Here is a 27,070-nt window from a genome sequence, read left to right on the forward strand (position 1 = left end):
TTTATTCATTTATTTAGAGACGGAGTTTTGCTCTTGTTGCCCAGGCTGGAGTGCAATGGCGCCATCTTGGCTCACTGCAACCTCCGCCTCCCGGGTTCAAGCGATTCTCCATGTACATATGAGAACCTCCAGAATGAAGACCTAACCCCATCCCCATGAAGTACAGCTTATATATCGTCTTGAGGTTACAGAAAGAATGGTGCCTTGGATCCTAGCAAAACAGGTTATAGGAGGGGTGAAAAACAGGAATTCTGTTGAGGGGCAATAAATGATTACTAAGGAGAATGAATGGATCTGGGAACAGAGATTAACTTGTAAACAGTTCTAACAGTGAAAAGGCCTGTTCAGGTGTGGTTACATTCTTGGTCTCAGGGGAAGAAGAAAAAAACTGCTTTACTTGTTGAGTCTGGATCTTAGGCAGATAGGGCCTGTGCTTTGGGAGAGATGAGGGGTGTGGGTGTGTGTGTACGGGGGTAAGGCAGGATGGTCAGAGAGACCTTGAGGCTTCTTCTTCAGTTCAGCATGTCAATGCTGTATTTTGGGTTATGGTTTCTGAGCCCCAACAGGTGTCTCCCTTGTAATCAGTAGTTTCAACCACAGTTCTGGCATGCGAAAGTATAAAATCCTTGGGAAGTCAGCAGCCCTACTCTAAACTCTAGTCCATGTCGGTCACCAATTAGCTATTAAAATATACTACCTAAAACAGCTGTTTCTTCAAAAGTTAAATAATGGGGTTAGGTTCTATGTCTTCATCCACACACTGAAGACCAGGCCCGAAGGGCTGTGCTGAGTGGTGTGGACACAAAGACCAACAGGAAGCAGGCTTACCTTCAAGGACTTCAGGATGTGGAGGGAGAGCCACTAAGCCAACAATTATAACAGAGGATGACAGTGTTCTGTTAGGAGCTGGGAGGAGAGGCCCCTCCTGTGAGGTGGTTCCCCACGCACTGTGCCAGGTGTGGAATTTGGGCTGGGGGTATTAAGAAAGGCTTCCAAGGGTAATTACCAGAAAGGTAGGAATTAGCCAGGCAGGCCAGGGGGACAGGGGGGCGGGTATCCAAGCAAGGGAAACAGGATGTGAAAGCACAGCATGAGCAAAGAAAACAGAGTTCCTTAAGAATATCTTTGAACATTAATGTCCATTTTAAGAGTTTCTTGGCCAGGAGCGGTGGCTCACGCCTATAATCCCAGCACTTTGGGAGCCCAAGGCAGGTGGATCACCTGAGGTCAGGAGTTTCAGACCAGCCTGGCCAACACAGTGAAACCCCATCTCTACTAAAAATACAAAAAAAAAAAATTAGCTGGGTGTGGTGGCGGGTGCCTGTAATCCCAGCTACTTTGGAGGCTGAGGCAGGAGAATCGCTTGAACCCAGGAGGCAGAGTTTGCGGTAAGCCGAGATTGCACCATTGCACTCCAGTATGGGTGAGAAGAGCGAAACTCAAAAAGACAAAAAAAAAAAAAAAAAAAAAGTTTCTTTTCCCTCCTCTGCATGCCTATAAGCAGCATCTGTGAAACCTAACAGACCTAACACAATGGCCTCTTACAGGAGGTGTCAGTCAACTAACATGTATTTGTTGAGCACCCACTAAGAGCCCTACATAGATGTAGGAGATCCTAGAAGTCTTGTAGTTTAGTTAGAGGCCACCCAGTTCTGAAACCTGGGCTAGTGAAGTGCAGAAGCCTTGTTTGGCCATGTCCAGTGAGGCCAGCAGGCAACTACAAAGCAAAGAATACCTCTGTCCCCCACTTCCCCTATTATGGTGACACCAGTTTTCTAGTTCCCTGAAGGTTCCAAGGTTTTCTACTCAGAAAGGCACAAGAAATAGGATGAGGGATGGAAAGGATTAGGAAAGAGTTCCCAGCCACGCACAGTGGCTCACACCTGTAATCTCAGCACTTGGGGAGGCTGAAGCAGGAGGATCATTTGAGGCCAGGAGTTTGAGACCAGCCTGGACAGCATAGAGAGGCTCCATCTCTACAAAACAAACAAACAAAAAACAAGGAAAGAGTTTCATGATGGATAAGGCAGGCTCCTTTTTGGAAAGGTCAGCTGAGGCCTCAGAATAACACTTCCCCTCCCCCAGCACTCCACCTCTGGCACCTCTGGAAGAGGGTGGTTCATATCCAACCTCCTGGCAGGGAACTGTAGACTGAGTCAACAACATTCAAATCTTGAAAAAATAAGCAAGAGTAGTGGGGGGCATAGGTGAAAAACAGTAAAGAGAGGAAAGCCAGAAACAGTGAGCCAGGGAACAAGGGGACGGAAGACAGGATCCAGGCTGTATCTACGGAGAGACACAGAAGGGAGATGCTGCTGCTGCTGCTGCTGCTGCTGCCGCCACCACTAGTCCTCAGGGTTGCTGCAAGCCGATGTCTACATGATGAGACACAGAAGTCTGTGAGCCTTCTCAGGCCCCCTTTCTCCCAACTCCCCTCAAAATCTCGCTCTTCCTCCCTCACCCTCCCTAGCTCCCGTGATCCTCAACCCCTACGAATCCAAAGCTGCTATCTAGGAGATCGTATATCAGATGGAGCTTGGGATCCTGAGGGAGAAGGGATGAGAGGGGGATCCCGAGCCCTGGCCGCAGTGAGAGAGGCCACTCAGCGAATCCAGGCTGTTCTAGCAGGTGAGTGAGGGAACAGAGGTGTCAGGGAGGGTTGAGGAGCAGAGAGGTCCAGGGGAGGAAGATCAACCCAGAAAGAGAACTGGAATTCCAAGATATGGGAGAAACTGACTTCTTGTCAAGTCCCTCCAGTGCAAGGACCCCTGCTTCTGAGTCGAGACCCTGCACAGTATTGCCACGCTGTCTGGGGAGACCCAGATATCCCAAACTACCACAGGTGAGTTCACGTCGTTGACAATGTATGTAATTCTTTTTCAGGGATACCTAGAAATGTCCTCAGCTCACCTACAGATATTCATTCTTATAGGTGCAGCCTCTTGAACCCAGGGTACAAAGGAGAGAGTTGCCTGGGGGCAAAGGTGAGATTGAGTCAACGACACTGAAATCTTGAAAAAATAAGGGTGGTGGGGGGATACGCAGAGAGATAGTAAAGAGAGGAAAACCAGAAATAAGTACACCAGGGAAGAAGTGGACGGAAGACAGGATCCTGAGCAGGCTCACCTCTCAGTCTCAGGGATCTGGAGATCTGCAGCCTGCCATGACCATTCCAAGACCACCACCATCAGAGTTACTTAGTGTGCTTAACGATGTAGATTCTTGAGCTCCTCTCCCTGCTAAAATTTATTAAATCAGAGACTGGGGGTGAAGGGGCAGAACTCTATTCTAGCCAGCTGCCTAGATAACACAAAGACAGACCAAAGACATTCATCCTCCCCTACTCCTCATACCCAATTTCCTACTGTTCCAGCCCATCTGCTAATGCAACATTTCACTCCCTGCCAGATTCCTGACACCCATCTTCGCGGTTATGCCTTGTGGCCAGAGCAGGGTCCCCCACAACTGGTCCAGCCAGATGGGCCTGGGGTCCAAAACACTGATTTTCTCCTGTATGTGCGAGTTGCTCACACTTCCAAGTGCCACCAAGAGGTGAAGTTCAAATCAAATTTCCTTTCCCTGCTGTCTCTCTCAATCTTAAATCTCATGAGGAGGGTTAGGGAGCATAAAAGCAGTTTTGTTTTGTTTTGTTTTGTTTTGCTTTTGTTTTGAGACAGTCTCACTCTGTTGCCCAGGCTGGAGTACAGCGGCCCAATCACAGCTCACCGCAGCCTTGACCTCCTGGGCTCAGGTGATCCTCCCATCTCAGCCTCCTGAGTAGCTAGGATTACAGGCATGCACCACCATGTCCAGCTAATTTTTTGTATTTTTTTTGTAGAGACGGGGTTTTGTCATGTTGCCCAGGCTGTGTCTCAAACTCTTGGGCTCAAGCAATCTGCCCACCTTGGCTTCCCAAAGTATCAGGATTACAGGGCATAAGCCACCATGCCCAGCCAAAAGCAGTTTTTATTAAGTTGTGCTTATTTGGGATAACTTAGGGAAAGCTAGTAACATTTGGGTAAAGGCTACCCCCACCCACAGCCATCCCTTGATACCACTCCTGCAGAGTTCTGCAGAGTCCCCTAGTCCTCCATTTTCAGAGGACTTCTTCTACTTGTGCTACCCTATTTTTCTCCTTTCCGGCCCTACCCTGTCCTGGCCAATCCACAGCCCTCTGTCATAGCCTATGCTGCCTGCTGCCAGCTGGACTCAGAAGACAGGCCCCTCGCTGGTACCATTGTCTACTGTGCCCAACATCTCACCAGCCCCAGCCTCAGCCACAGTGACATCGTCATGGTGACTGCTGCATGATGAATAGGGAGAAGCAAACAGGTTGCAGGGTAGGGGGCCAGGTTACTCAGTTTCCCATTAAGTCAAAGAACCCACAGAGGATGGAATAGAGGGTGCCTCAAACTCTAGGTAAAGAGCTGATTGGGCAGAGGGGTTATAGAGTGTTTGCTCAATCCTGCTGCAAATTCGGACCCCTTACTGGGCTGTCATTTGTCCTTAGGCCACATTACATGAATTGCTCCATGCCTTGGGTTTCTCTGGACAGCTCTTCAAGAAATGGCGAGACTGCCCCTCAGGATTCAGTGGTAAATGAGAGGAATGAGGTTAAGGACTTCCCACTATCAACCAGAGGAAATTCACTATCTCATAATCTCCTTCCTTCTAATTTTACTTCACCCTTCCTAAGTTTTCCTCTCCTCGTACTGCCTTCTTCCCTTTCTGCAGTTAGAGAGAACTGTTCTACAAGGCAACAAGTGACAAGGCAAGATGAGTGGGGACAACTGCTTCTCACTACCCCAGCTGTTAGCCTCAGCCTGGCCAAACACTTGGGAGTGTCGGGGGCTTCCCTGGGTGTTCCCTTGGAAGAAGAGGTGAGAATGAGAACACCTTGGGGTGATGGAAGAAAGGAGTAGCCAGCTAACAACCAGCCATCTGCCACCTCCTCCAGGAGGGCCTTTTGTCCTCGCACTGGGAGGCCAGACTACTCCAGGGTTCTTTAATGACTGCTACCTTTGATGGAGCCCAGCGCACTCGACTCGACCCAATCACCCTCGCTGCCTTCAAAGACTCAGGCTGGTACCAGGTCAACCACAGCGCTGCAGAGGAGCTGTTGTGGGGCCAGGGTGAGAAATAAGGGAGACCTGCAGAGAGGCACTCATGACCCAAGTCAGCTCTGGGGGAAGTGGGAGGCTGGAGGGGTGTCTGTTGCTGATGTATAATCGAAGCTGTGAGGATAGCTGGTGCTGAAGGATGTTTGGGCTTCATTTGCTGAGGGCTCTCTTTCCTTCTCATCTGTCAAGCAGGATCTGGCCCAGAATTTGGCTTGGTGACCACATGTGGGACTGGCTCCTCAGACTTCTTCTGTACTGGCAGGTGTGTGTGCTGAGTGGTTAGGGGACTGTATGGCTGCCAGTGATTCTAGTGTCACTCTACCATCCATTCCACACAGTGGGCTGGGCTGCCACTACCTGCACCTGGACAAGGGAAGCTGCTCCTCAGACCCCATGCTGGAAGGCTGCCGCATGTACAAGCCCTTAGCCAATGGGGTGAGTAGATAAGAGAGCAGACAATGAAACTGAGTGGGTCTGGAAGGCAGTCAACTTCAAAGGCATCAGAACAAACACTATTCTACTTCTGACCTGCCCTTCAGAGTGAATGCTGGAAGAAGGAAAACGGATTCCCTGCTGGGGTGGATAATCCCCATGGGGAGATCTACCATCCCCAGAGCCGTTGCTTCTTTGCCAACCTCACTTCACAGCTGCTCCCTGGGGATAAGCCCAGGCATCCTTCTCTTACCCCACACCTCAAGGAAGCAGAGCTCATGGGCCGCTGCTACTTACATCAGTGCACAGGGAGGGGAGCTTACAAGGTGCAGGTGGAGGGCTCGCCTTGGGTCCCATGCCTTCCTGGAAAGGTTATACAGGTGGGTACCATAAGAGTAGTAGTTGCAGCATACTGGCAAAAAGAAGTCGGGAAATACTTGTATGGTGGTACTGTCCAACCTGTTTTGATGTGCATACAGTTTTCCTAAGTACCCACTGATTCCATGACTCTGATCTAGAATATACATTTTCCTTAGAAGGAAGACTTGAACAGGTAAGGCAAAACCATATCCTGCTACCTATTTCCTTGCAGATACCTGGGTACTATGGTCTTCTCTTCTGTCCCCGGGGTCGGCTGTGTCAGACTAATGAAGATATCAATGCTGTTACTTCCCCACCTGTGAGTCTTTCAACCCCAGATCCACTATTCCAGCTCTCTTTAGGATTAGCTGGGCCTCCAGGACACTCTCTGGGGAAGGAACAGCAAGAAGGGCTAGCTGAAGCAGTACTGCAGGCTTTGGCAAGCAGAGGCGGCACTGGCAGGTAAAAGCTTGAGTATTTATACAATGGGCCAAGGAGAATCCCTAAGTCCTCTACTTTATGACTCTCCTCTGAAGACTTGTTCGTCCCACTCTTAAGCCTGCATCTGTTTCATGAGATATACTCTGCCATAGATATACCTCCTCTATTAAAAGATTCAAATGTCCATTTAGGTGCTATTTCCACGGCCCATCAATTACCACTAGCTTGGTGTTTACTGTGCATATGTGGAAGTCCCCTGGCTGCCAAGGGCCTTCAGTTGCTACGCTGCACAAGGCCCTGACTCTGACTCTCCAGAAAAAACCCCTAGAAGTGTATCATGGAGGAGCCAACTTTACCACACAACCCAGCAAGTAAGATATTCCAAGTACTTTCCTTTCAAATCCATGGAGTCCGGATGTTTGAAATTAAATTTATTAAGCACTCACTCATGTGTATATTGTCCTAGACAGGGTTGCGTTTCAGAGAACAAAGATCCCTAACACGATCATCCAGTCCCGTCACTACCTGACTCCCTCCTCCCATACAATAACACATTCCCCCATCTCTAGGACATAGGGATCTTAGTCCCTGCCCCCGCCCGACCTTTTTCTTCTTCTTTTTTGAGACACGATCTCGCTCTGTCACCCAGGCTGGAATGCAGTGGGGTGATCTCAGCTCACTGTGGCCTCGACCTCCCTAGGCTCAAGTGATTCCCCCACCTCAGCCTCCCAAGTAGCTGGGACTACAGGTGCACACCACCATGCCAGCTAATTTTTGTATTTTTGATAGAGACAGTTTCACCATGTTGCCCAGGCTTGTCTCCAACTCCTGAGCTAAAGCAACCCACCCGCCTCTGCCTCCCAAAGTGTTGGGAGCCACTGCTACCACTCCCAGCCCCCTTCCTTTCTTAAGCACTGTTAGGGATTGTGTCTAGCTACCTAAAGAACATAGACTGACTCTTCCCTTAAGCCACTTCCCTCGCTGCCAAGTTAGGTCTTCTTCCAATAATATAAGATGCTAGAAGACTTAGATCTTGATCTTATTTCTACTTTCAGGTTTAATAGTCCCTCTTAATGATTTCCTGTTTAGCTTAATGCTTGGATAAGGCGGGACTTCATGAGCTCTATCTTTAAGGGTAAAGCCCCTTAGCCAGACGTGGTGGTGCGGCATGCGCCTGTAGTCCCAGCTATTCGGAAGGTTGAGGCAGAATTGCTTGAGCCTGGGAGGCGGAGGTTACGGTGAGCCAAGATCACACCACTGCACTCCAGCCTGGGCAACAGACCAACACCTTGTCTCCAAAAAAAAAAAAAAAAGGTAATGCCGCTTTATCTACTAAGGCTAGGCGTTATTCCATGCCAAATATTACCTTCTATGTTCCTAGGTTGCTGGTTACTTCAGACCATAATCCCTCCATGACCCACCTAAGGCTGTCCATGGGACTCTGCCTAATGCTGCTAATCCTGGTGGGTGTACTGGGAACCACAGCCTACCAGAAAAGAGCCACTCTTCCTGTGAGACCATCTGCCTCTTACCATTCACCAGAGCTCCACAGCACAAGGGTCCCAGTTAGAGGAATAAGGGAGGTGTGATGTTGCCCAGAACATGACAGGGGGTAAGGAAGAGAATAATTTCTTGTGAGACAACTGGATGGAAAATCTATTGTGTATACTTAATTTCTACTTTCTTTGGAATGCCTCTTTCCCTGGTTATCAATTTTATATAGCTTGGCAATGAAAAAAGGGTGAAGTTTTACAGTTCTAAAGATCCATTCTTTATTTTGGTATAAAAATAAACTGTTCAACCTGTAAATTGTCACTTATTTTCATATTGTTGTAAAGCAAACTTACAGAATAGGAACACCTGCCACCAGTTCCAAGAATATCACATACATATGCCTTAGAAAAAGGCCAGGTATGATGGTTCATGCCTGTAATCCCAGCACTTTGGGAGGCCAACGTGAGAATGGATCACTTGAGGCCAGCAGTTCAAGACCAGACTAGAAAACGTAGCAAGACCCCCGTATCTACAGAATAATTTAAAAATTAGCCAGATATTGTTGTGCGGGCCTGTAGTCCTAGATACTCAGGAGACTGAGGCAGAAAGATTACTTCAGCCTAGAATTTGAGGTTACAGTGATCTCACGCTGATGATCATGCCATTGCACTCCAAACTTAAGTGACAACCCATGTCTTTAAAAAAAAAAAAAAGTCACCGCGAGTTGGATTCAAACAGTGTGAAGGAGGAAGCAACTAATTATCTCCCTCTCCTGATTTTTCATAATTTTATTAAATCATCACTGGGAAAACTAATGGTTTGGGTATCACACAATTACACTACAATCTGATAGGAGTAGTAAAACCAGCCAATGGAATCCAGGTAAAGTACAAAAACGCCACCTTTTATTGTCCTGTCTTATTTCTCAGGAAGGAGGGTTCTACTTTACACATTTCATGAGCCAGCAGTGGACCTGAGTTATAATGTGTAGGTTCCTTGTGGTTATGGCTGCAGAAGAAGCCATCAAATTCTTGAGAACTTGACATCTCTCGGAAGGAAGCAAACTAGTAGACTGATGAGCTGGATTGCTTAGATTGATAACATTTACAAATAGGAGTCCAGTTGACATGCTATTAATGTGGAAATAACCATGCCTATACTGGTCAGTGAGTTCAGTCAGCTGGTCGGAATACCAGTTCCAGAGCTTTAGGCGACACATTTGAATTGAGTTATCATTGTAGAGAGTCATGGCTCCATCAGCTATGGTTATCTTCTTTGGTCTGAATGCCTATCAGTCCTTACCAGCTGTAGCAGCCACTGCTTGGTAAAACTTTGCCACGAAGTCTGGCTCACTGAACTCCAGCTGTCTGACAAATTCATTGCGCTCCTGCTCAGCCCAGCCTCGAAACCACTGATCCCAAAGATGTAGCTGGCACTCAAAGATAGAAGGTGGTCGGTCTGCCCCAGACACACTAAGCTGCTCCAGACTATCCAGCAGTGGTTGTAATTTTTCTGGCACTGCCTTAGCTACCAGGTCCTCTAGGAAACGTTCACGCTGGGGACCTGACCAATTGGCAAACCAGTGAAGAATACACTTCATCTCCTGGGAGGTGATGTAAGACATCAGAGGAGGGGAAGGGTTAGTATTGTGTGGTACTGAGGGTAAGAGAGATGGGAAGGATAGTGGCATTGAAGAGGATGACTCCAGTGGCATCCTGAAACATAAAAGCACTGTTATATGCTCTCCAGGTAGAGCAACGAAAATACAACTTTCAAGCAACAAGACATCTTACCACACTCAATTAGCATCTACAAAGAAAATTACTTTTTATGAATTCAAAGACCCAAAATAATAGAGTCCTTTATTTAGATTATTATCCAACTACCTTAGAAAAATCACCAAAAATAACTTCATTTCCTATTTGCCTGCCTTTTTCAAACCCATTCTTCCCCACCCACTGTCTCCCTCCATCTTTCTTATAAAGAACCGAAAAATAACCAATACATTTCTTGTTCATTCTCTTCCTCTTACTTCTATGTGCCAGGTTGGGTAAAGAAAAAAACAATGATTAATGTTGGTCCATCACATCTTCTCCAAAATGAAAAAGCACACATTTTAAAATCTAGTACATGCAGCTGGTCAAGGCTGATGCTAATTGTTTTGCAGCTATCAACAGTGGGGGAAGAAAGAAAAAACATTATTTATGATGAAAGAGCCTTCAATGTGCATATAAGCCTCTGAAATATGCCAAGAACTCTATAACATCCGTTACCTCCTTACATTTCCTGTAAAGCACCAGGAAAAGTTAAAAAGCAGAGTAAGGACCTTGCTCAAAATAAGGTAACACATGAAAGAACCAGAAGCCCGGGTGTTTGAGACGTTCTTAAAAAAGAGTCCAGTTGGTTTGTTGGCTTAGAGATCTAACAAGTGTTACACTATTTTATGAGAATCCACGTCTTTAAACAATTTTCCTTAATATTTAGTATGGGCCAGACGCGGTGGTTCTTGCACTTCCAAAGTAATCTCAGCACTTTGAGAGGCCGAGGCAAGAGGATCGCTTGAGCCCAGGTGTTCGAGACCAGCCTGGGCAACATGGCAAAACCTCATCCCTACAAAAAATAAAAAAATCAGTTGAGCGTAGAGGTGCCTACCTGTAGTCCTAGCTACTTAGGAGACTGAGGTAGGAGCATCACCTGAGCCCGGGAGGTTGAGGCTGCAGTGAGCCCTGACCGCGCCACTGCACTCCAGCCTGCGTCAGAGTGGAGTGACCCAGAGTGGAGTGACAAAAAAAAAAATTTTTTTTTTTTTAGTATGGTATCTATTGGTGCCTCGCAATTTTTTTTTTTTGAGACGGAGTCTTGCTCTGTCACCCAGGCTGGAGTGCAATGGCATGATCTCAACCACTGCTTCCTGGGTTCAAGCGATTCTCCTGCCTCAGCCTCCCGAGTAGCTGGGACTATAGGCGTACGCCACCACGCCTGGCTAATTTGTTTGTATTTTTAGTAGAGACGGGGTTTCACCATATTGGCCAGACTGGTCTCCAACTCCTGACCTCAAGTGATCCGCCCGCCTCGGCCTCCCAAAGTGCTGGGATTATAGGCGTAAGCCACCGCGCCCGGCACCTTGCCACTGATTTTGCATGATGAATGCAACGGAAAGATCAGCCAATTTGACTTTAATAGTTTTCAGTCTCTTAAATCTCTAACGTATCCCTTAAATCTCTAAACTATTTGTCTGTGACCTATTTTACTGTTTGTGTTTCTTCTGCATCAAGTTGGAGGATTGGTAGTGACAAAGAAAGAAGCCCCTGAACAATTAATGTTAGTTCAAGTACCAAAAAAGTTCAGGGCGCTTGCATTTTCCAGTTCTTGCCCTACAGGAAGCAGTTCCTCCAAGGGAACTTACTCTCTTCTGCGGAGCAAGGAAGAACTTTCCCAGAATCTTGCCACATGGCTTCCAAGGCAAACTCAAACTTAAGTTCAGCGTCATAGATCAGTTCATAGTCTGGGTCCGAAGACACGGCGATGCCTCTTGCGCACCCCCACGGAGCTTGTTATTCCGATTCCGCACCAGCCCCCCGCCCCTCCCCAAAAAAAGCCTAAGATGGGAGTGGCTATGATTCAGAGGACAGACGGCAGAAGCTGTTTGCGTTAAGGAGTGGGGGGCTTGCCCTATTAGGGTAATCCGCAAACACCGAGTCTGACCCGGCCCATAGAGGTAATTCTACCCCGCTTACCTCCCCTTTTCTCTCGGAGGGCACCCGAAGATTGTCACGAGTCCTTAGACTCCAACTACCGCCGCAGCTTCCAAATTTCCTGAAAACCCTAAGCTGGGCCAGCCCGGCAGCCCACGCACTTCCGGCCTCGGACCCGCCCCAAACACCCAAGCGCCCCAGCGCCTCATCTCTAGGTCCGGAAATAAACGAACATCTCCGATTATGGTTATACCAGGGTCGAGGGTTTCCGAATATATTCGATTCAAAGCTTCGGCAAGACGAAGAAAACCGAGCCTGAAAGCAGAGCGAGAAAAGGGGCGCTGCAGGGCGGAAGGAAACAATTGATTGGTGCCGATGTGGAGACGGAAATATCCGAAGACATCCGGAGGAACCCGGGGAGTTCTGACTGGTAATCGAGGGGTAGAGTACGGCAGTGGGCGGGGTCATCTCGGTACGTTCGAAGGGCGTTGGCGGAAATTACCGAAGATGCCCGAAGCCGTCGGGACGGACCCGAGTACCTCACGCAAGATGGCGGAGCTGGAGGAGGTGACTCTGGACGGGAAGCCTCTTCAGGCGCTGCGGGTGACCGACCTGAAGGCCGCACTGGAGCAGCGAGGCCTAGCCAAGAGCGGGCAGAAGAGTGCCCTGGTCAAGCGGCTCAAAGGGGTGAGGAGTCGGCGTTGCTGGGGTGTCGGAGGAGAGCGGACCCGGTAGAGACGAGCCTCTGCCGCGGCGCAGGCGCAGTATCCGGGCTCGGCGCGAGCTCGCTCAGGCCGCCAGCGCGAGCCTCTGGATCCGCGCGCACGGTGGTTGATGAGGTTCGCGCTGGAATGGAGATCGCGCCGGTTCCCGCCTTAACGGCAGCAGCGCGAGCCCAAATGGGAGGGTGTGCACTACTCTCCAGGAGTGTCTTAAGCTCCTTCCTCCTTCCCCCACCCCCTCCTTGTTTGTATCTGTGGTTTCGGCGCATGCGCTGCAGAAGGAGTTAAATCCCACTACAACCTACGGCGTTGCTGGCCTGAGGGGGGCGAGTTGGGCTGGGTCGGAGTTAGGGGTATAGTTGCGCGAAGGGGTGGATGGGGTTGGTATCGGTATCTGCAGGAATAGGACTGAGGTAGGGTAAAATGTCTGCTCGATTAGATGAGGAGGTGAGATGAAGAGAGACCTTTATTTGAAGGGACTTGATGAGAGAGAGGTCTCTAATTTAGTGGCATCTAGTGGCAATTTGGGTGGTTAAGAGTTTGGTGAATATTGGTGAGAGAGGCGAGGCAGGTTGATATATATTGGGGATTTTGAATCGGTTTGAGTAGATTAAGGTGGGATTGTCATGAGGTAGGTGTAGCTCGATTCAAGTGTATAGGTTTGGTTTAAAGAAGGGAAGATGAGGATGTCTTGGTTTTAATTAGAGTTCAACAGGATACGTGGCAGGTAGTGCAGATTAGGTCTGGGTTGGCTCCAGGGTTGAGTTGGCAGACCGTTGCTTATACAGAAGCTGATAGTTTTGTGTGTGTGTGTGTTTGTGTGTGTGTGTGTGTGGATGGACTAGGTTAGACCACAGTTTACAGGGTCTGTGGTCATTTTCTTCTGTAGCTTCCTCTTTGAAAATTTTATAAATTTGATAAATCTAGGTGCCACAGTACTGGAAATTAATACAAATTGACTCTGGTACTGGGTAACCCTTTGACCAAGTAATTCCGTCAGGCAAAAACCAGGAGCCCCATGGCTGGTTTGAGTATTTTAAGTAATTTTACATGCATGATCAGATTTAGAAGGGGCACTTGGCAAAAGTGCAGAAGATAATAGGGATTTTAGTACTGGTTCTATTACTGATATTATGACATAGCCAGGTCACTGATTCTGTGTGCCTGCATTTTATATCTGTACATTTAGTAGCAGTAATCATGGCTACCTTTACGGGTCTTCTGAAGATGAATGAGAACAGTGTTAGTAAAGGGTTTTCAGGTCCCTGGAAAAGGAATAATTAATAATTAATTGTGTGTATTTAAGTCATTGCGTTTAATTAAGAGGTTGTGGTAGAAGTGGGGGTTTGTTTTTCTTTTTTTTTTCTCATCATTTCTGACTTTTACCCTTCTCTATACCAGGCTCTAATGCTAGAAAATTTACAGAAACACTCAACACCCCATGCTGCATTCCAGCCAAATTCCCAGGTGAGAAAGAAGGTGTATTCAATGGAGTGGGCCCTTTGGATATCCAGACACATGGAAGGACGTGGTGTTGTATATTTGATGCTTAAGTCCTCATGACTATTTTCCTAAGTTCTCTTGGTCAGAAATGTTCTCAAACCAGGACAGTTGAATTCTAATCAACCCAGTTGTATACAAGGGCCTGGAGTAAACAGAATCAGAGGCACTGTTAGTTTATAATAATTGAAATGGCATGTGCAGAAAGGTGTGGCTTCCGTTAATTACGTGTAGTACAGAGATCTGAAGTCATTTATCTGCCATGAATTTAGGAAAGGTAGTTGATGTCTTTGAGTATGGGTATGAAGTAGATCACCAATATGGCAGTGTAGAGAAATAGTCGCTGATTAAGAACTCTTGTTGATGTAGATTTTCCAAGCGTTCAATCCTGTGTAAGTCACCCACCATTACTAGTGTTAACTACTAACTCAATGCACTTACTCATAAACATTACTAATACCTCCTTTACTTAGGATAAGAAACAACCTTTGGAGGCCTTAGTCTTCTCCATTTGCTTATCTGTAATATGAGAAACAGACTAAACCTATGGGTTTATAACTGCTCTCTTAGGGTTTTGTGGAGCTGCTTTGGGGAGCTTCCTAGGGGAAATACCTTTTTCCCAAGTAAGCAAGGCTCATACTCCTCTCTTAAACTAGATTAGATCTACTTTTATCTGCTTTAACTATTGAGTCTCTGCATAAAATTTTTAAATTATTCCACAGTTAAAATCCAAAAATTATTAGGCTGCACTGTCTCTTAAGGTTTCTTTCAGCTTTTAAAAATCCCCTCATTATAATGTGTCATATACTTAAAGGAAAAATCCAAGTCTTTGTTAAAGCAATAGTGTGCAGCCTCAGTACTAGATGAAGTCTCAGGATACTGTGGAAAACAAGAGAGCCCTCCTACTCCCTTGTTATCACCTCATTAAGCTGTAAGTATCATAATCTAGCCAGCATTCAGAGGTTCAATTAAGTACTTTAACAAGCATAAGAAATGGCATAAGTTAATCAGCTTAATTGTATTCCTTTTACCCATTGCATTTTAGTCTTTGAAGCTTTGCTTTTATTAACACAGGGGTTGTGCAGCAAACATGCCTATTCTGTAATACACATGCAACCCACCCTTCAACAATGTCCATTGAGTGCCAAGAGACTCATTTCTACTTTAGGTGAAAATAAACCTTTACTATGTTTAGGAAACATGACTAATAACATAGAAAGTATTCAGGTTTTTTTGCTTTTTCAGTTCTAAATAGGACTTGCTAAGCAAGAAGGTTCTAGGGAGGAGAACTTGTGAAGAGAAAGCTGGAGGTCAGAAGAGCAACTTGGGAATCTGTATTACAGAAAAAAAAAAAATAGGAAAAGGCATAAGCTCCTGTTACCAAGGATTTCCTTTCACCCAGACAAAATGGAGTTATAACTTTGTCTAAATGCTGAATGGATATCCCTTTTCTTAGTCTCTTGATTTCATACTTTTAAATACTATACTTGAATTTTGGAGTTGTTTGATAAAATGTTTCCTGGATATGAGGCCGAGCATTGTGGCTCACGCCTGTAATGCTAGCACTTTGGGAGGCCAAGGCAGGTAGATCACCTGAGGTCAGGAGTTTGAGACCAGCCTGGCCAACGTGGCAAAACCCCGTCTATACTAAAAATGCAAAAATGAGCTGGTTGTGGTGGCACATGTCTGTAATCCCAGCTACTCAGGAGACTGAGGCAGGAGAATGTTTTGAACCCAGGAGGCGGAGGTTGCAGCAAGCCAAGATCGCGCCATTTCTCTCCAGCCTGGATGACAGTGATAGTCCATCTCAAAAAAAAAAAAAAAAAAATGTTTCCTGGATAGGTAACGGTTGATCTTTTGGAGGAACTGGCTTTTTTTGTTTTTTTTTCTTGAGATGGAGTCTTGCTCTTTAACCCAGGCTGGAGTGCAGTGGCACGATCTCAGTTCACTGCACCCACCACCTCCTGAGCAGCCAGGATGACCAACTCACACCACAATATGCCCACCTTTTTGTATTTTTGGTAGAGACAGGTTTCGCCATGTTGCTGAGACTGATCTTGAACTCCTGAGCTCAAGCAGTCTTCCCACTTCAGCCTCCCAAAGTACTGGGATTATAGACGTGAGCCCCCATGTTTCAGTCTTGATACTACCAAAAGGAAATTTTAGATTACCCTTTAGGTAATGTTTCACGTAATCTAGGAATTAGCCTAAAAGGTATAATTACAGGAATTTTAATTTAAGGTTATTTGTGGCTGGGCACAGTGGCTCACACCTGTAATCCCAGCACTTTGGGAGGCTGAGGCGGGTGGATCACTTGAGGTCAGGAGTTTGAGACCGGTCTGACCAACATAGTGAAACCCCGTCTCTACTAAAAATACAAAAATTAGCCGAGTGTGGTGGCGCACACCTGTAATCCCAGCTACTCAGGAGGCTGAGGCAGGAGAATCATTTGAAGCCAGGAGGCAGAGGTTGCAGTGAGGGAAGGTCACGCCACTGCACTCCAGCCTGGGCAACAGAGTGAAACTCTGTCTCAAAAAATAAAAATAAAAGTAATTTGTATACCAGTATCACTCTTTGGGAACTGAATATTTAAATCAAAAACTTACGTGCAGCTCTTCTTTTTGCCCTTTTTTTTTGTGTGACTCAAGGCTATTCTGTTCTTCAATATAGAACTAACTTAGAAAAAAGTCTTCCAACATTTTAGTTATCTTTCTTGGGCGCAACTATAAGGAGTGGACCTTTGCTCCATGGAATGTTCTTCTTTGCATTCTCCTGGTTTGTTTTCCTAGACCCTCTTTTTTCATTTCCTCTACACAGATTGGTGAGGAAATGAGCCAGAACAGTTTCATAAAACAGTATCTGGAAAAGCAGCAGGAGCTACTTAGGCAGCGTCTGGAACGTGAAGCTCGAGAAGCTGCAGAACTTGAAGGTAAGCCCAGATTGTCACTTTTAACAAGGAGTTTGTCATTCTTATCCCTGTCACCAAGTAGATAGGCCTGTCTAACTAGACAATTTCAGAAATAAGTGAGGCTGAGACTGCTACTTACTTGCTTTCATAGCCCATGAAGCCAAGTGGTTTACTATTTACTTTTGTCAGGGAAGAGGACACTTAATTTGACTGTCTTGTTAGAAGAGGATTCCTGCCAACAGGAAGAGTTATAAGTAAATTAAGCAACCATTTAGATGAAGTAGAGCTGAATCCCAGGGAGTTTTTTCTTTTTATACAGTGCTCTTTTTGGTATGTATCTCTGTATCTGTGACTTTGCCTGACCTCCTTCACTCCTCTACATATTCCTACATGCTGAGTCCTTCACTCCCTCCCTGCCCCGACCCGATCTGTACTTTGCAGAAGCTTCAGCTGAGTCGGAGGACGAGATGATCCATCCTGAGGGAGTGGCTTCCCTGCTGCCTCCTGACTTTCAGAGCAGCCTGGAGAGACCAGAGCTGGAGCTCAGCAGACATTCGCCCAGTACGTATCTCCCTCCCCACTGCGCTGTTTTGTCAATCCTGCGTAGTTGGTGGGGGGAGGTAGTTACACCTCCTTTCATGCTAAGCCTCCATGAAAGTCCCAGGGAAATTCTGTGACATTGATATTTGACATCTGTTTCTCATGGAAAGTATACCCTTTTTGAAGTCTGCTTTCACCTATATATTGTGTTACCTTCTCAGTGTTTTACGAAGCAGTGTGATTTTTCTTCTCATCTGTACCTCTTCAACTCTTCTACCTCTGAATTTGGCAACAGTCAACTCTTTTTCATCTCTTCACCAGTTGTGTATATTACGTGTTAACACATTCAGTCACCCTCTGGAATTGGGTATCTGCTGTGGTTTAATCAACAAATTTTTATTGTGTACTTGTTGTATACCAGGCACATGCTAGGCACGAGGAATATAGTAAAGAAAGAAACAAGTCTCAGCCCCAAGAAACTTAGTCTAGTGAGGAGATGGACATTAGTTACAGTTGTTTTGGCTACTGTGCAAGGCAACGCAGAGTATTATGTGAGCATATTATAGTAGGGAGCTCTAACCTAGTATATGGGATTGGTTCAGGCAAGATTAATTAATTTCTTAACATTATAGAAAATATTAAGCACCCAGACTGGGTGCAGTCGCTCACGCCTCTAATCCTAGCACTTTGGGAGGCCGAGGCAGGTGGATCACCTGAGGTCAGGAGTTCCAGACCAGCCTGGAAAAACCGTGAAAAAGCCATGGCAAAACCCTGTCTCTACTAAAAATATAAAAATTAGCTGGGTATGGTGGCAGGCACCTGTAATCCCAGTGACTCGGGAGGCTAAGGCAGGAGAATCGCTTGAACCCGGGAGGCAGAGGTTGCAGTGAGCCAAGATTGCACCATTGCACTTCAGCCTGGACAATAGAGCGAGACTGTGTCTCAAAAAATATATAAAATCATAGTAGGCACCCAATTTTGCATAATATCTCAAGCAAAAGTCTATAAATGTAGCCTTTGTCTTTTGGGAACTACCTGTCTAAGTCAGTATACTTTGAGGAAAATATGTACAGGTTGAGCATGCCTAATCCAAAGACCCAAAACTTTTTGAGTATTCACATGACACTCAAAGGAAATGCTCATCAGAGCATTTCAGATTTTGGGTTTTCAGATTAGGGATGCTGAATCAGAAAGTATAATGCAAATATTCAAAAATCCAAAATCTAAAACACTTGTGATCCCAAGCATTTTGGAAAAGGGATACTTAATATGTATATAAGACGTGGATTGTTAGTAGATATGTTAAACCAATGTGTAACTTAACAAGTATTTTGAATAATTAGTAGTGTTGAGGGGGATGCGGAATCCACCGTAATCAGTGTTTTTAGGATGTATGGAAGTTCCCAGCTCTTCTGATTAATATAGAATTCCTTCATGGACTACAGTTGATTTTAGTTAAAAGGCTGAGCAGCGATAGACTCTTAATGGAAATAGATTTTTTAGGAGATATTTAATGGTGGGAAAGAAATTTTCCAAAAGGCTAGAGAAAATAGAGAGCCTTTGAGTCTAGTTTTAAGGTCCTGTTTTACTCAGTCCCTGTTTTTCTTGATCCTAGTCTTAGACCCAGAAAGACATTTCTAGAAATCTTTTAGTAAGAAAATACAGGCCGATACTTTGGAATTATTAAGTTCCTTAGGGACCTCTTTTCTCCTGAAATATGAGAGTAGTAGACCCTCAGCTGATCCACTTTGCTCCCTGCGCCCTTTCCCCCCTGATTTTAAAGCCAAGAGGAAAGAGAAAGCTCTTCTAAAATTGTCGGTATTTCTTCTCACATAAAAGAAAAAAAAAATTTATTGAATTCCTACCGCATACATATCTCTGTGAGAGTATATTGGGAGTTAGCACAGCATAAAGTCTGTTAGGAAGAGAGAACAATTACACATAAATCGAACAATAGAAGATAGTATGTGACAATGATACAGACATAGGGAACCAAAAGAGTGGAAGAGTTCTGAGGACTACAGTGATTAGAGAAAGCCTCATAAGGAGATACAGGATTTGAGCTGAGCCTTAGAAATGGTTTGGCAGAGAGGATACAAGAAGATATTTTTAGGAAGGAACAAAGTCAGAGAGATAGGAATGAAAATGGTATTTTTAAAGGAGAGGTAGTAGACTAATCTAGCCAGAGTAGAGTATTTCACATTCAAGAATAGTCAGCAAAACAATTTAAAAGATAGATGAGGGTGATACACAGAGGGCTTTAAATGCCAGGCCAGTAAGTATGAGGGTTTTTTTTTTAGTTCTATAGGTAATGGGGGAATCATTGAAAATTCTTAATAGGACCATGATTTGATAAGGACCTCTCTTTAAAAAGAGAGGCTGTCAGTTCTTAATATAATTTGAAATGAAAATGAGAAATGATTTCTGAAATAGATTTCAAAAGCAAAGATTTAGAGTAAGGGTAGCCAATCTTTTCAGTGCTTTATGTCATCAGTAAGACCCTGCCCATGGCTAATGATTGATGGAGGAAAAAAAAAACCCAGACGTTAAAAAAAAAAGGTGAAAAATAAATTGGAAAGTATGAATGTAGTAAATTGTAGAGTACTGCTCATAATTGCCGTAAATGCTCTTCAGTGTCCTTTATGCCATAAACTTTCCTACCTCTGATCTTGGCTTAGATGAGAATCCCATTATAGATGTTGTACAAAATTTAGTTAAGGTCCTGAATGGAGTGGCCATTTGGAATTCTATCAGTGCTTAGTTGAATCAGCATTAACCCTAGTGTTTGCCCAGAAATCAGATTCTTCCAGGTATAGAATCTCAGTCTGCCATATGCCAGTATGCCATTGCAATGGCAGCTTATTTGTTGGCTTTGAATGTTTTGGGGTTCTCTCTTGAATAACAAATTTTGATCAAGTTTCCTACTAACATTTTTCTAAACGCTACTGGCACCTGAGGGAGATTTTTTATTTGTTTTAATATTACTATGTTTAAGAATATGGATTCCTGGCCCCTACCCAAAGAATCTCAAGGAATGGGAGTCCTGGGACTCTACATTTTTTAAAAAGTCCCTGAGTGGTTCTGTTGACCAATTCATTTTATGAATGACTAACCGAAGGAAGAGTTTTTCAGTGTTATAATTTATCAAGATCTTTGGTTTATATTCCAGCATCCTCCTGTTTATATGCTATTGGAAAAATCCCAAATAGGAAGGAAGAATTGGTTTGTCCAGGTGTGGTGTCTCACACCTGTAATCCTAGCACTATGGGAGGCTGAGGTGGGAGGATCTCCCAGGAGATTGGCCTGAGCAACGTAGTGAGTCCTATCTGTACAAAAAAATAGAAAACATTAGCTGACTGTGATGGCACATGCCTGTAGTCCCAGCTACTCAGGAGGCTGAGGTGGGAAGATTGCTTGGGCCCTAGCAGTCAAGGTGGCAGACAACAGAGTGAAACCATGTCTCAAGGAAATAATTGGTTTATAAAATCCTGTCTGACTTTCCCTCTTATGTCTCCATCACTTTCTTCAGATATTTCTAAGGTGTCAGGACTCATCCACCTACCATAGTCATAAATTGTCTGAATTTCCTTCTATATCATGACTGTGTGTACAGAAATTCTTACCGTCCTTAATTTTTTCAAAAAGAGCTCAAACTAAGAAAATACATTTTAAAATGAATATTCAGAATATTGATTCTTTAACAAAGGTGATTTTAGCCAGCCTTTGGCTTATGGAGTATGCCCCTCATTCCGTTTTCTCCATATTAAAACCTGGATGCGGAAATTGTAGAGAAATGCTAGGTAACTTACTTACAGGTCTAACATGAGTCAGATTTAGGTTTGGCATTGTTTCCAGGTCTGTATTCTCTTCATTCCTGCTTCTTATTCACACCTAAGGTTACCTTTTAGCCACAGGCTGTTCTTCGATCTCTGGCTTCCTTACTTTGGTCCCACAAATCCTGCCCAGGAATTTGTTTTCTAGGATGAAGAACTATTTCCTCTATAACTCTTAAACATTCTGCACTTTAATATATCCTGCATTGTCTAGCAACTGCCTTTTCCTTTCTGTGAAGCCTTCTGGCTTTGGACTCTTGGAAATCTAATATTTACCCTGACTTGTTTTTCGAATCCTGAAATGTATTTATTAGCCTGTTATCAGTATCAGCTCCACCCTTAGCTGAAGTGCTCACTGTCTACATGTGTTACTAACATCTGGCCTAAGACATTCATTGTGGCCATGTTCTTATAATAGAAGGTATCACCTTTTTCAGAAGTTTGTCTGCATCACATCAGCTCTTTCCAAGGAATTAGAGATTCCTCATCTCTTTATATTTTGCGTTGCTGACTAATTTCTTGTTTCATGTCTGAGGCCCCTCCAGTTTCTGCTTTCATTGCAAAACAGTGATGACCAGAACTTTCTGAACAGCCCTGTTCATTTCTCCAGATCTCTTTGATGACTTGCTACAAGTTCTTCCAGAGGAGTAATCATCCAGAAATCCTATCACTGCAGTTTTACAGTATCAAAAATAACATTATAATTCAATAAATAGGATATAATTCACAGTAGGTAGGTAAAGAGGCTGTTTTGCTTATACATACTGATTTTAAAATTGCAACTCAGTTATTTGACTTTGTTGTTGTTGTTGTTGTTGTTGTTTTTTGAGATGGAGTCTCGCTCTGTCGCCCAGGCTGGAGTGCAGTGGCGTGATCTCTGCTCACTGCAAGCTCTGCCTTCCGGGTTCACGCCATTCTCCTGCCTCAGCCTCCCGAGTAGCTGGGACTACAGGCACCTGCCACCACACCCGACTAATTTTTTTTTTTGTATTTTTAGTAGAGACGGGGTTTCACCATGGTCTTGATCTCCTGACCTCGTGATCGCCCACCTCGGCCTCCCAAAGTGCTGGGATTACAGGCGTGAGCCACTGCGCCCAGCGTTGACTTTAACACATTTATCCCTGACCAACCTTGCACTTGCCTTTTTTTTTTTTTTGGTATGTGTGAGATAAATCAGCTTCTTTCACTGATACTTGCCAAGGAGGGGGAGGATGACGAGGTCAGGAGTTCGAGACCAGCCTGGCCAACATGGCAAAACCCCGTCTCTACTAAAAATACAAAAGTTAGCCAGGCGTGGTGGGGGGCGCCTGTAATCCCAGTTACTCAGGAGGCTGAGGCAGGAGAATCACTTGAACCCAGGAGGCGGAGGTTGCAGTGAACCGAAATCGTGCCATTGCACTCCAGCCTGGGTGACGAGCAAGACTCTGTCTCAGAAAAAAAAATAAGAGAGAAGATCTTGGGTTAGAGCTGCATACCATCTGCTTTATTTGCTCTATTACTATACAACATGGTTTTGTGTACAGAACCTTTTGTACTGTATTAACATTGAGTCCAATCTAGCTGATGAAGTATCTGGAATATAATTATCTTCCTGCTATTTTCTAAACTGGTTCTCATTGATGTTAGTATTGCTACTGTACATAGTTGATCTTTTTTTTTTTTTTGAGACGGAGTCTCGCTCTGTCACCCAGGCTGGAGTGCAGTGGCACGATCTCGACTCACTGCAAGCTCCGCCTCCCAGGTTCACGCCATTCTGCCTCAGCCTCCCGAGTAGCTGGGACTACAGGCACCCGCTGCCACGCCCGGCTAATTTTTTGTATTTTTAGTAGAGACGGGGTTTCACCATGTTAGCCAGGATGGTCTCGATCTCCTGACGTCGTGATCCGCCTGCCTCGACCTCTCAAAGTGCTAGGATTACAGGCGTGAGCCACCGTGCCCGGCCGCCTAGTTGATCTTAATTCTGGTAGGAAATTTGGAAATCATCTAGTGCAGCCCCTCCTTTTTCTCAATCATGACATTTGAGACTCGGGCACAGTGGTTTATACCTTAATCTCAGCACTTTGGGAGGACCGGGGTGGGAGGATTACTTGAGCCCTGGAGGCTGAGCTGCAGTGAGCCATGATCATGCCACTGCACTCCAGCCTGGGTGATAGAGTAAAACCCTGTCTAAAAAGAAAGATATTGAGACCCAAATTACTTAAGTGATTTACCCAGTTACCTTCCTTCATGGAATTTGAGTGAAACTTTCTTTCAGTTTTACATGGATTTATTGTTCAGGATAACCTAGATTGGCGGTTTCCAAGCTTTCTTTTAATAGAACTTTTTTTTTTCCTTAAAAAAAAAAAAAAAACCTCACCTAGTCCGGGTGCGGTGACTCAGGCCTGTAATTCCAGCACTTTGGGAGGCCAAGGCGGGTGGATTGCTTGAGCCCAGGAGTTCGAACCAGCCTAGGCAACATGATGAAACCCTGTCTCTGTAAAAAATACCGAAATTAGCCAGGTATGGTGGCGTGCGCCTGCAGTCCTAGCTGCCCGGTAGGCTGAAGCAGGAGAATCGCTTGAACCCGGGAGGCGGAGGTTGTGGTGAGCCTAGATCATGCCATTGCACTCCATCCTGGGCAACAAGAGCAAAACTCTGTCTCAAAAAAAAAAAAAGAAAAACATGTGAGCTCATGCCTGTAATCCCAGCACTTTGGGAGGCCAAGGTGGGCAGATCACTTGAGGTCAGGAGTTTGAGACCAGCCTGTCCAACAGGGTGAAACCCCATATCTACTAAAAATACAAAAATTAGCCAGGCATGGTGGTGGGCACCTGTAATCCCAGCTACTCAGGAGGCTGAGGCATGAGACTGGTTTGAAGCCAGGGGGCAGAGGTCGCAGTGAGGCGAGATTGCACCACTGCATCCAGCCTGGGTGACAGAGTGAGACTCCATCTCAGGAAAAAAAAAAAAAAATCTTGAGCTCTAATACATAAAACCTAATAGACAGGACCCAATTCTGAAACCCCATCCAGTTGGCTTGAAGTAATTTCAGGAACTTCAGGGCACTGAAAAACATTCCTCTAAGTATTTATTTCTTGAGTTTGTTATTGTGCAAATTCATATATTTCATCATAATATTTTGGTTGAAATTAGAAAGTAGTAGTAATAGGCAATCCAAAAAAATGGATACAGAACATAATGAAGTCTTAAACTTTATTCAGAGTAAGAACACTTTGTAGAAATAAGTACACTTCGTATTTGTACATCCCTGCTAGACAGTTTGAAGCCCCTGGAAATTATTTTACATTTATTTGAGTTATTTATAATATGTGAATTGGCTTCGAGGTGTTGAAAATATTCTAGACGTGCACACCAAGAATGACCAATAAGACCCTGACCTTAGGGCTCTTTGTAGTCTTTTCTTTAGTGTAGAAGTCAAAGAAACCGATACAGATATGTCTTGATAGGCTCATATGCTATAATTGGTTGGATATTAGAAAGCCTGATTTTTAAAAAGCCATGAATGAGTCTTCATGAATCTGACTTGATTCTTTTTCATTCAATAGGGAAAAGCTCCTCAATTTCTGAAGAGAAAGGTGACTCTGATGATGAGAAACCAAGGAAAGGAGAAAGACGATCATCTAGGGTCAGACAGGTAACTCAGATACCTCCTAAAGCATCACCTCTTCAGTAATGCTTTGGATATCTTCTCTTCTTCAGACTTTTTTTGAGTTCGTATGTCTCTACATTTAGGGGTTTTGTTTTTCTTTTTTGGGACAGAGTCTGGCTCTGTCGCCTAGGCTGGAGTGCAGTGGAACAATCGCAGCTCACTACAGCCTCGACCTCCTAGGCTTAAGCAATCATTCCACCTCAGCCTCCCAAAGGGTTGGGATTACAGGCATGAGCCACTGCCTAGCCTCTAGATTTCTTTGTGGTTATCTTCCTTCTCCTATTTGTCATCTTTTTGTTGTTCGTTTTGTCTTTTTATTTAGATCTGCTCTGCCTTTTAGATTTCTAAGTGAATATTTTTTAAAAGTTTGAATTTGAAAATTAGCAGGCTGCTCTGTATTCTTAAAGCACATTATTAGACAAGATATGACATAATTAACCATTCAATTAAAGCCTTAAAGTTATATGATATAACACTAAGTGGGCAGAATACAAAAGTGTTATGTGTAGTGTAATTATGACTGTACAAAGGAAATGATTAGAGGAAAGAACAAAAAGAAATATACCAAAATGATAAAAAGATAATCATATTAATTGATAGTAGGTTAGTTCTCCTCAGCCCCCTATCCACCCTTTTACTTTCTAGATGCTCTGCTAATATTTTACTGAAAAAAAAAAAAGGGTGCTTGAAGCTAAAATTTAAACTACATAGAAGTAGCTTCATTATGGTATTTCTTTTGGTCACTTTGTTTTGATTCCCCTAAGGGCCACGTTAGTCATGATTGTCTCCTATCACTCCTGTTTCTGTTGCTGAAAGTATATATCATTGAATTTCTCCTTCCTAGGGGTGTCTTCATTAGATACTTTCCTCTGTTGACTGTGAGCAAATACGTTTGGAGCCATTGTGTATCTGTTCTTTCAGGCAAGAGCAGCTAAACTGTCTGAGGGCAGCCAACCTGCTGAGGAGGAAGAGGATCAAGAAACACCTTCCAGAAACCTAAGGGTCAGAGCAGATCGAAATTTGAAAACAGAGGAGGAAGAAGAGGAGGAGGAGGAGGAGGAAGATGATGAAGAAGAGGAAGATGATGATGAGGGACAAAAATCTAGGGAGGCACCAATCCTGAAAGAGTTTAAGGAAGAAGGGGAAGAGATGCCTAGAGTAAAACCAGAGGAGATGATGGATGAGAGACCCAAAACAAGATCCCAGGAACAGGAGGTGTTAGAGAGAGGAGGGAGATTTACAAGATCCCAAGAAGAGGCTAGAAAAAGTCATCTGGCCAGACAGCAGCAGGAGAAGGAAATGAAGACAACATCTCCCCTTGAGGAGGAAGAAAGAGAAATAAAATCTTCACAAGGCTTAAAGGAAAAATCGAAGTCTCCTTCCCCTCCTCGACTGACTGAAGATCAAAAGAAGGCCTCACTTGTAGCACTGCCAGAGCAAACTGCCAGCGAGGAGGAGACTCCTCCACCTTTACTAACAAAGGAAGCATCTTCTCCACCACCTCATCCACAGCTCCATAGTGAAGAAGAAATAGAGCCCATGGAAGGCCCAGCCCCCCCTGTCCTCATTCAGTTATCTCCTCCTAATGCAGATGCTGACACCAGGGAGCTATTAGTATCTCAGCATACTGTCCAGTTGGTAGGAAGCCTGTCTCCTTTGTCAAGTCCTTCAGACACCAAAGCAGAATCTCCAGCAGAGAAAGTGCCAGAGGAGAGTGTCCTGCCTCTGGTTCAGAAAAGCACACTGGCTGACTACTCAGCCCAGAAGGATCTTGAACCTGAGTCAGACAGATCTGCTCAGCCCCTCCCTCTAAAAATTGAGGAATTAGCACTGGCCAAAGGAATCACTGAAGAATGTCTGAAACAGCCATCTTTGGAACAGAAGGAAGGCAGAAGAGCTTCTCATACCCTTCTCCCAAGCCACAGATTGAAACAGTCAGCGGATTCATCCTCTAGCCGGTCCTCCTCATCTTCCTCCTCCAGTTCTAGATCAAGATCTCGCTCTCCTGACAGTTCAGGTTCTCGGTCTCATTCACCGCTCAGATCCAAGCAGAGAGATGTAGCCCAGGCACGTACTCATGCCAACCCTCGTGGTAGACCCAAGATGGGCTCCAGATCAACATCAGAGTCCAGATCAAGGTCACGTTCACGTTCACGTTCTCGTTCAGCATCAAGCAACAGCAGAAAAGTGAGTATGAGAGAATCCCGGATGTATTAATGTTCTGTCATATTCCAGTGGTTTTCATTTCAGCCCCTGGAGAGCCTGTCATGATTTCTGAAAGGAATAGGAAAAGCCTCCTTTACTCTCCTTCACTGATTACTTTCTCCTCATTTCAGAATCGAATTTTCAATTAACTGATTCCCGAAATGGGGTTCT

At 44.7% G+C, this 27,070-nt stretch overlaps 3 protein-coding genes across 12 annotated transcripts in view; 2 read left to right on the forward strand and 1 right to left on the reverse strand.

Annotated features, from left to right (window-relative positions):
* Positions 1-2,303: 2,303 nt before the first annotated feature.
* Positions 2,304-8,052, forward strand: CIROP (ciliated left-right organizer metallopeptidase). The gene is made up of 14 exons (XM_063697797.1): positions 2,304-2,628; positions 2,749-2,842; positions 2,933-2,984; positions 3,409-3,552; positions 4,171-4,296; positions 4,511-4,595; positions 4,735-4,880; positions 4,958-5,132; positions 5,313-5,382; positions 5,459-5,555; positions 5,660-5,932; positions 6,145-6,374; positions 6,545-6,724; positions 7,735-8,052. The coding sequence occupies exons 1-14, from the start codon at positions 2,310-2,312 to the stop codon at positions 7,940-7,942; spliced, it is 2,199 nt and encodes a 732-aa protein (XP_063553867.1). The 5' UTR covers positions 2,304-2,309; the 3' UTR covers positions 7,943-8,052.
* A 568-nt stretch (positions 8,053-8,620) lies between these two features.
* On the reverse strand, positions 8,621-11,722 carry C15H14orf119 (chromosome 15 C14orf119 homolog). The gene is made up of 2 exons (XM_004054946.5): positions 11,585-11,722; positions 8,621-9,562 (listed from the first exon to the last, which is right to left on the reverse strand). The coding sequence occupies exon 2, from the start codon at positions 9,559-9,561 to the stop codon at positions 9,139-9,141; it is 423 nt and encodes a 140-aa protein (XP_004054994.1). The 5' UTR covers position 9,562; positions 11,585-11,722; the 3' UTR covers positions 8,621-9,138.
* Positions 11,723-11,786: 64 nt separating this feature from the next.
* The window catches only part of ACIN1 (apoptotic chromatin condensation inducer 1), a 36,106-nt gene continuing 20,822 nt past the window's right edge, over positions 11,787-27,070 (forward strand). For 2 of the 10 annotated variants that reach the window (XM_004054941.5, XM_004054943.5), the window contains exons 1-6: positions 11,918-12,229; positions 13,666-13,731; positions 16,582-16,693; positions 17,114-17,233; positions 24,591-24,679; positions 25,616-26,881. In XM_004054941.5, coding sequence (XP_004054989.3) covers positions 11,918-12,229; positions 13,666-13,731; positions 16,582-16,693; positions 17,114-17,233; positions 24,591-24,679; positions 25,616-26,881 — 1,965 coding nt within the window. Of the gene's footprint in view, positions 12,230-12,430; positions 12,712-13,665; positions 13,732-16,581; positions 16,694-17,113; positions 17,234-24,590; positions 24,680-25,615; positions 26,882-27,070 lie in introns of those variants that run through there. The other 8 variants (XM_019009508.4, XM_019009507.4, XM_063697793.1 and 5 more) reach the window with 8 other exon arrangements.

The sequence above is a fragment of the Gorilla gorilla genome, chromosome 15, assembly GCF_029281585.2.
Source record: "Gorilla gorilla gorilla isolate KB3781 chromosome 15, NHGRI_mGorGor1-v2.1_pri, whole genome shotgun sequence".
Lineage (NCBI taxonomy): Eukaryota > Metazoa > Chordata > Mammalia > Primates > Hominidae > Gorilla > Gorilla gorilla.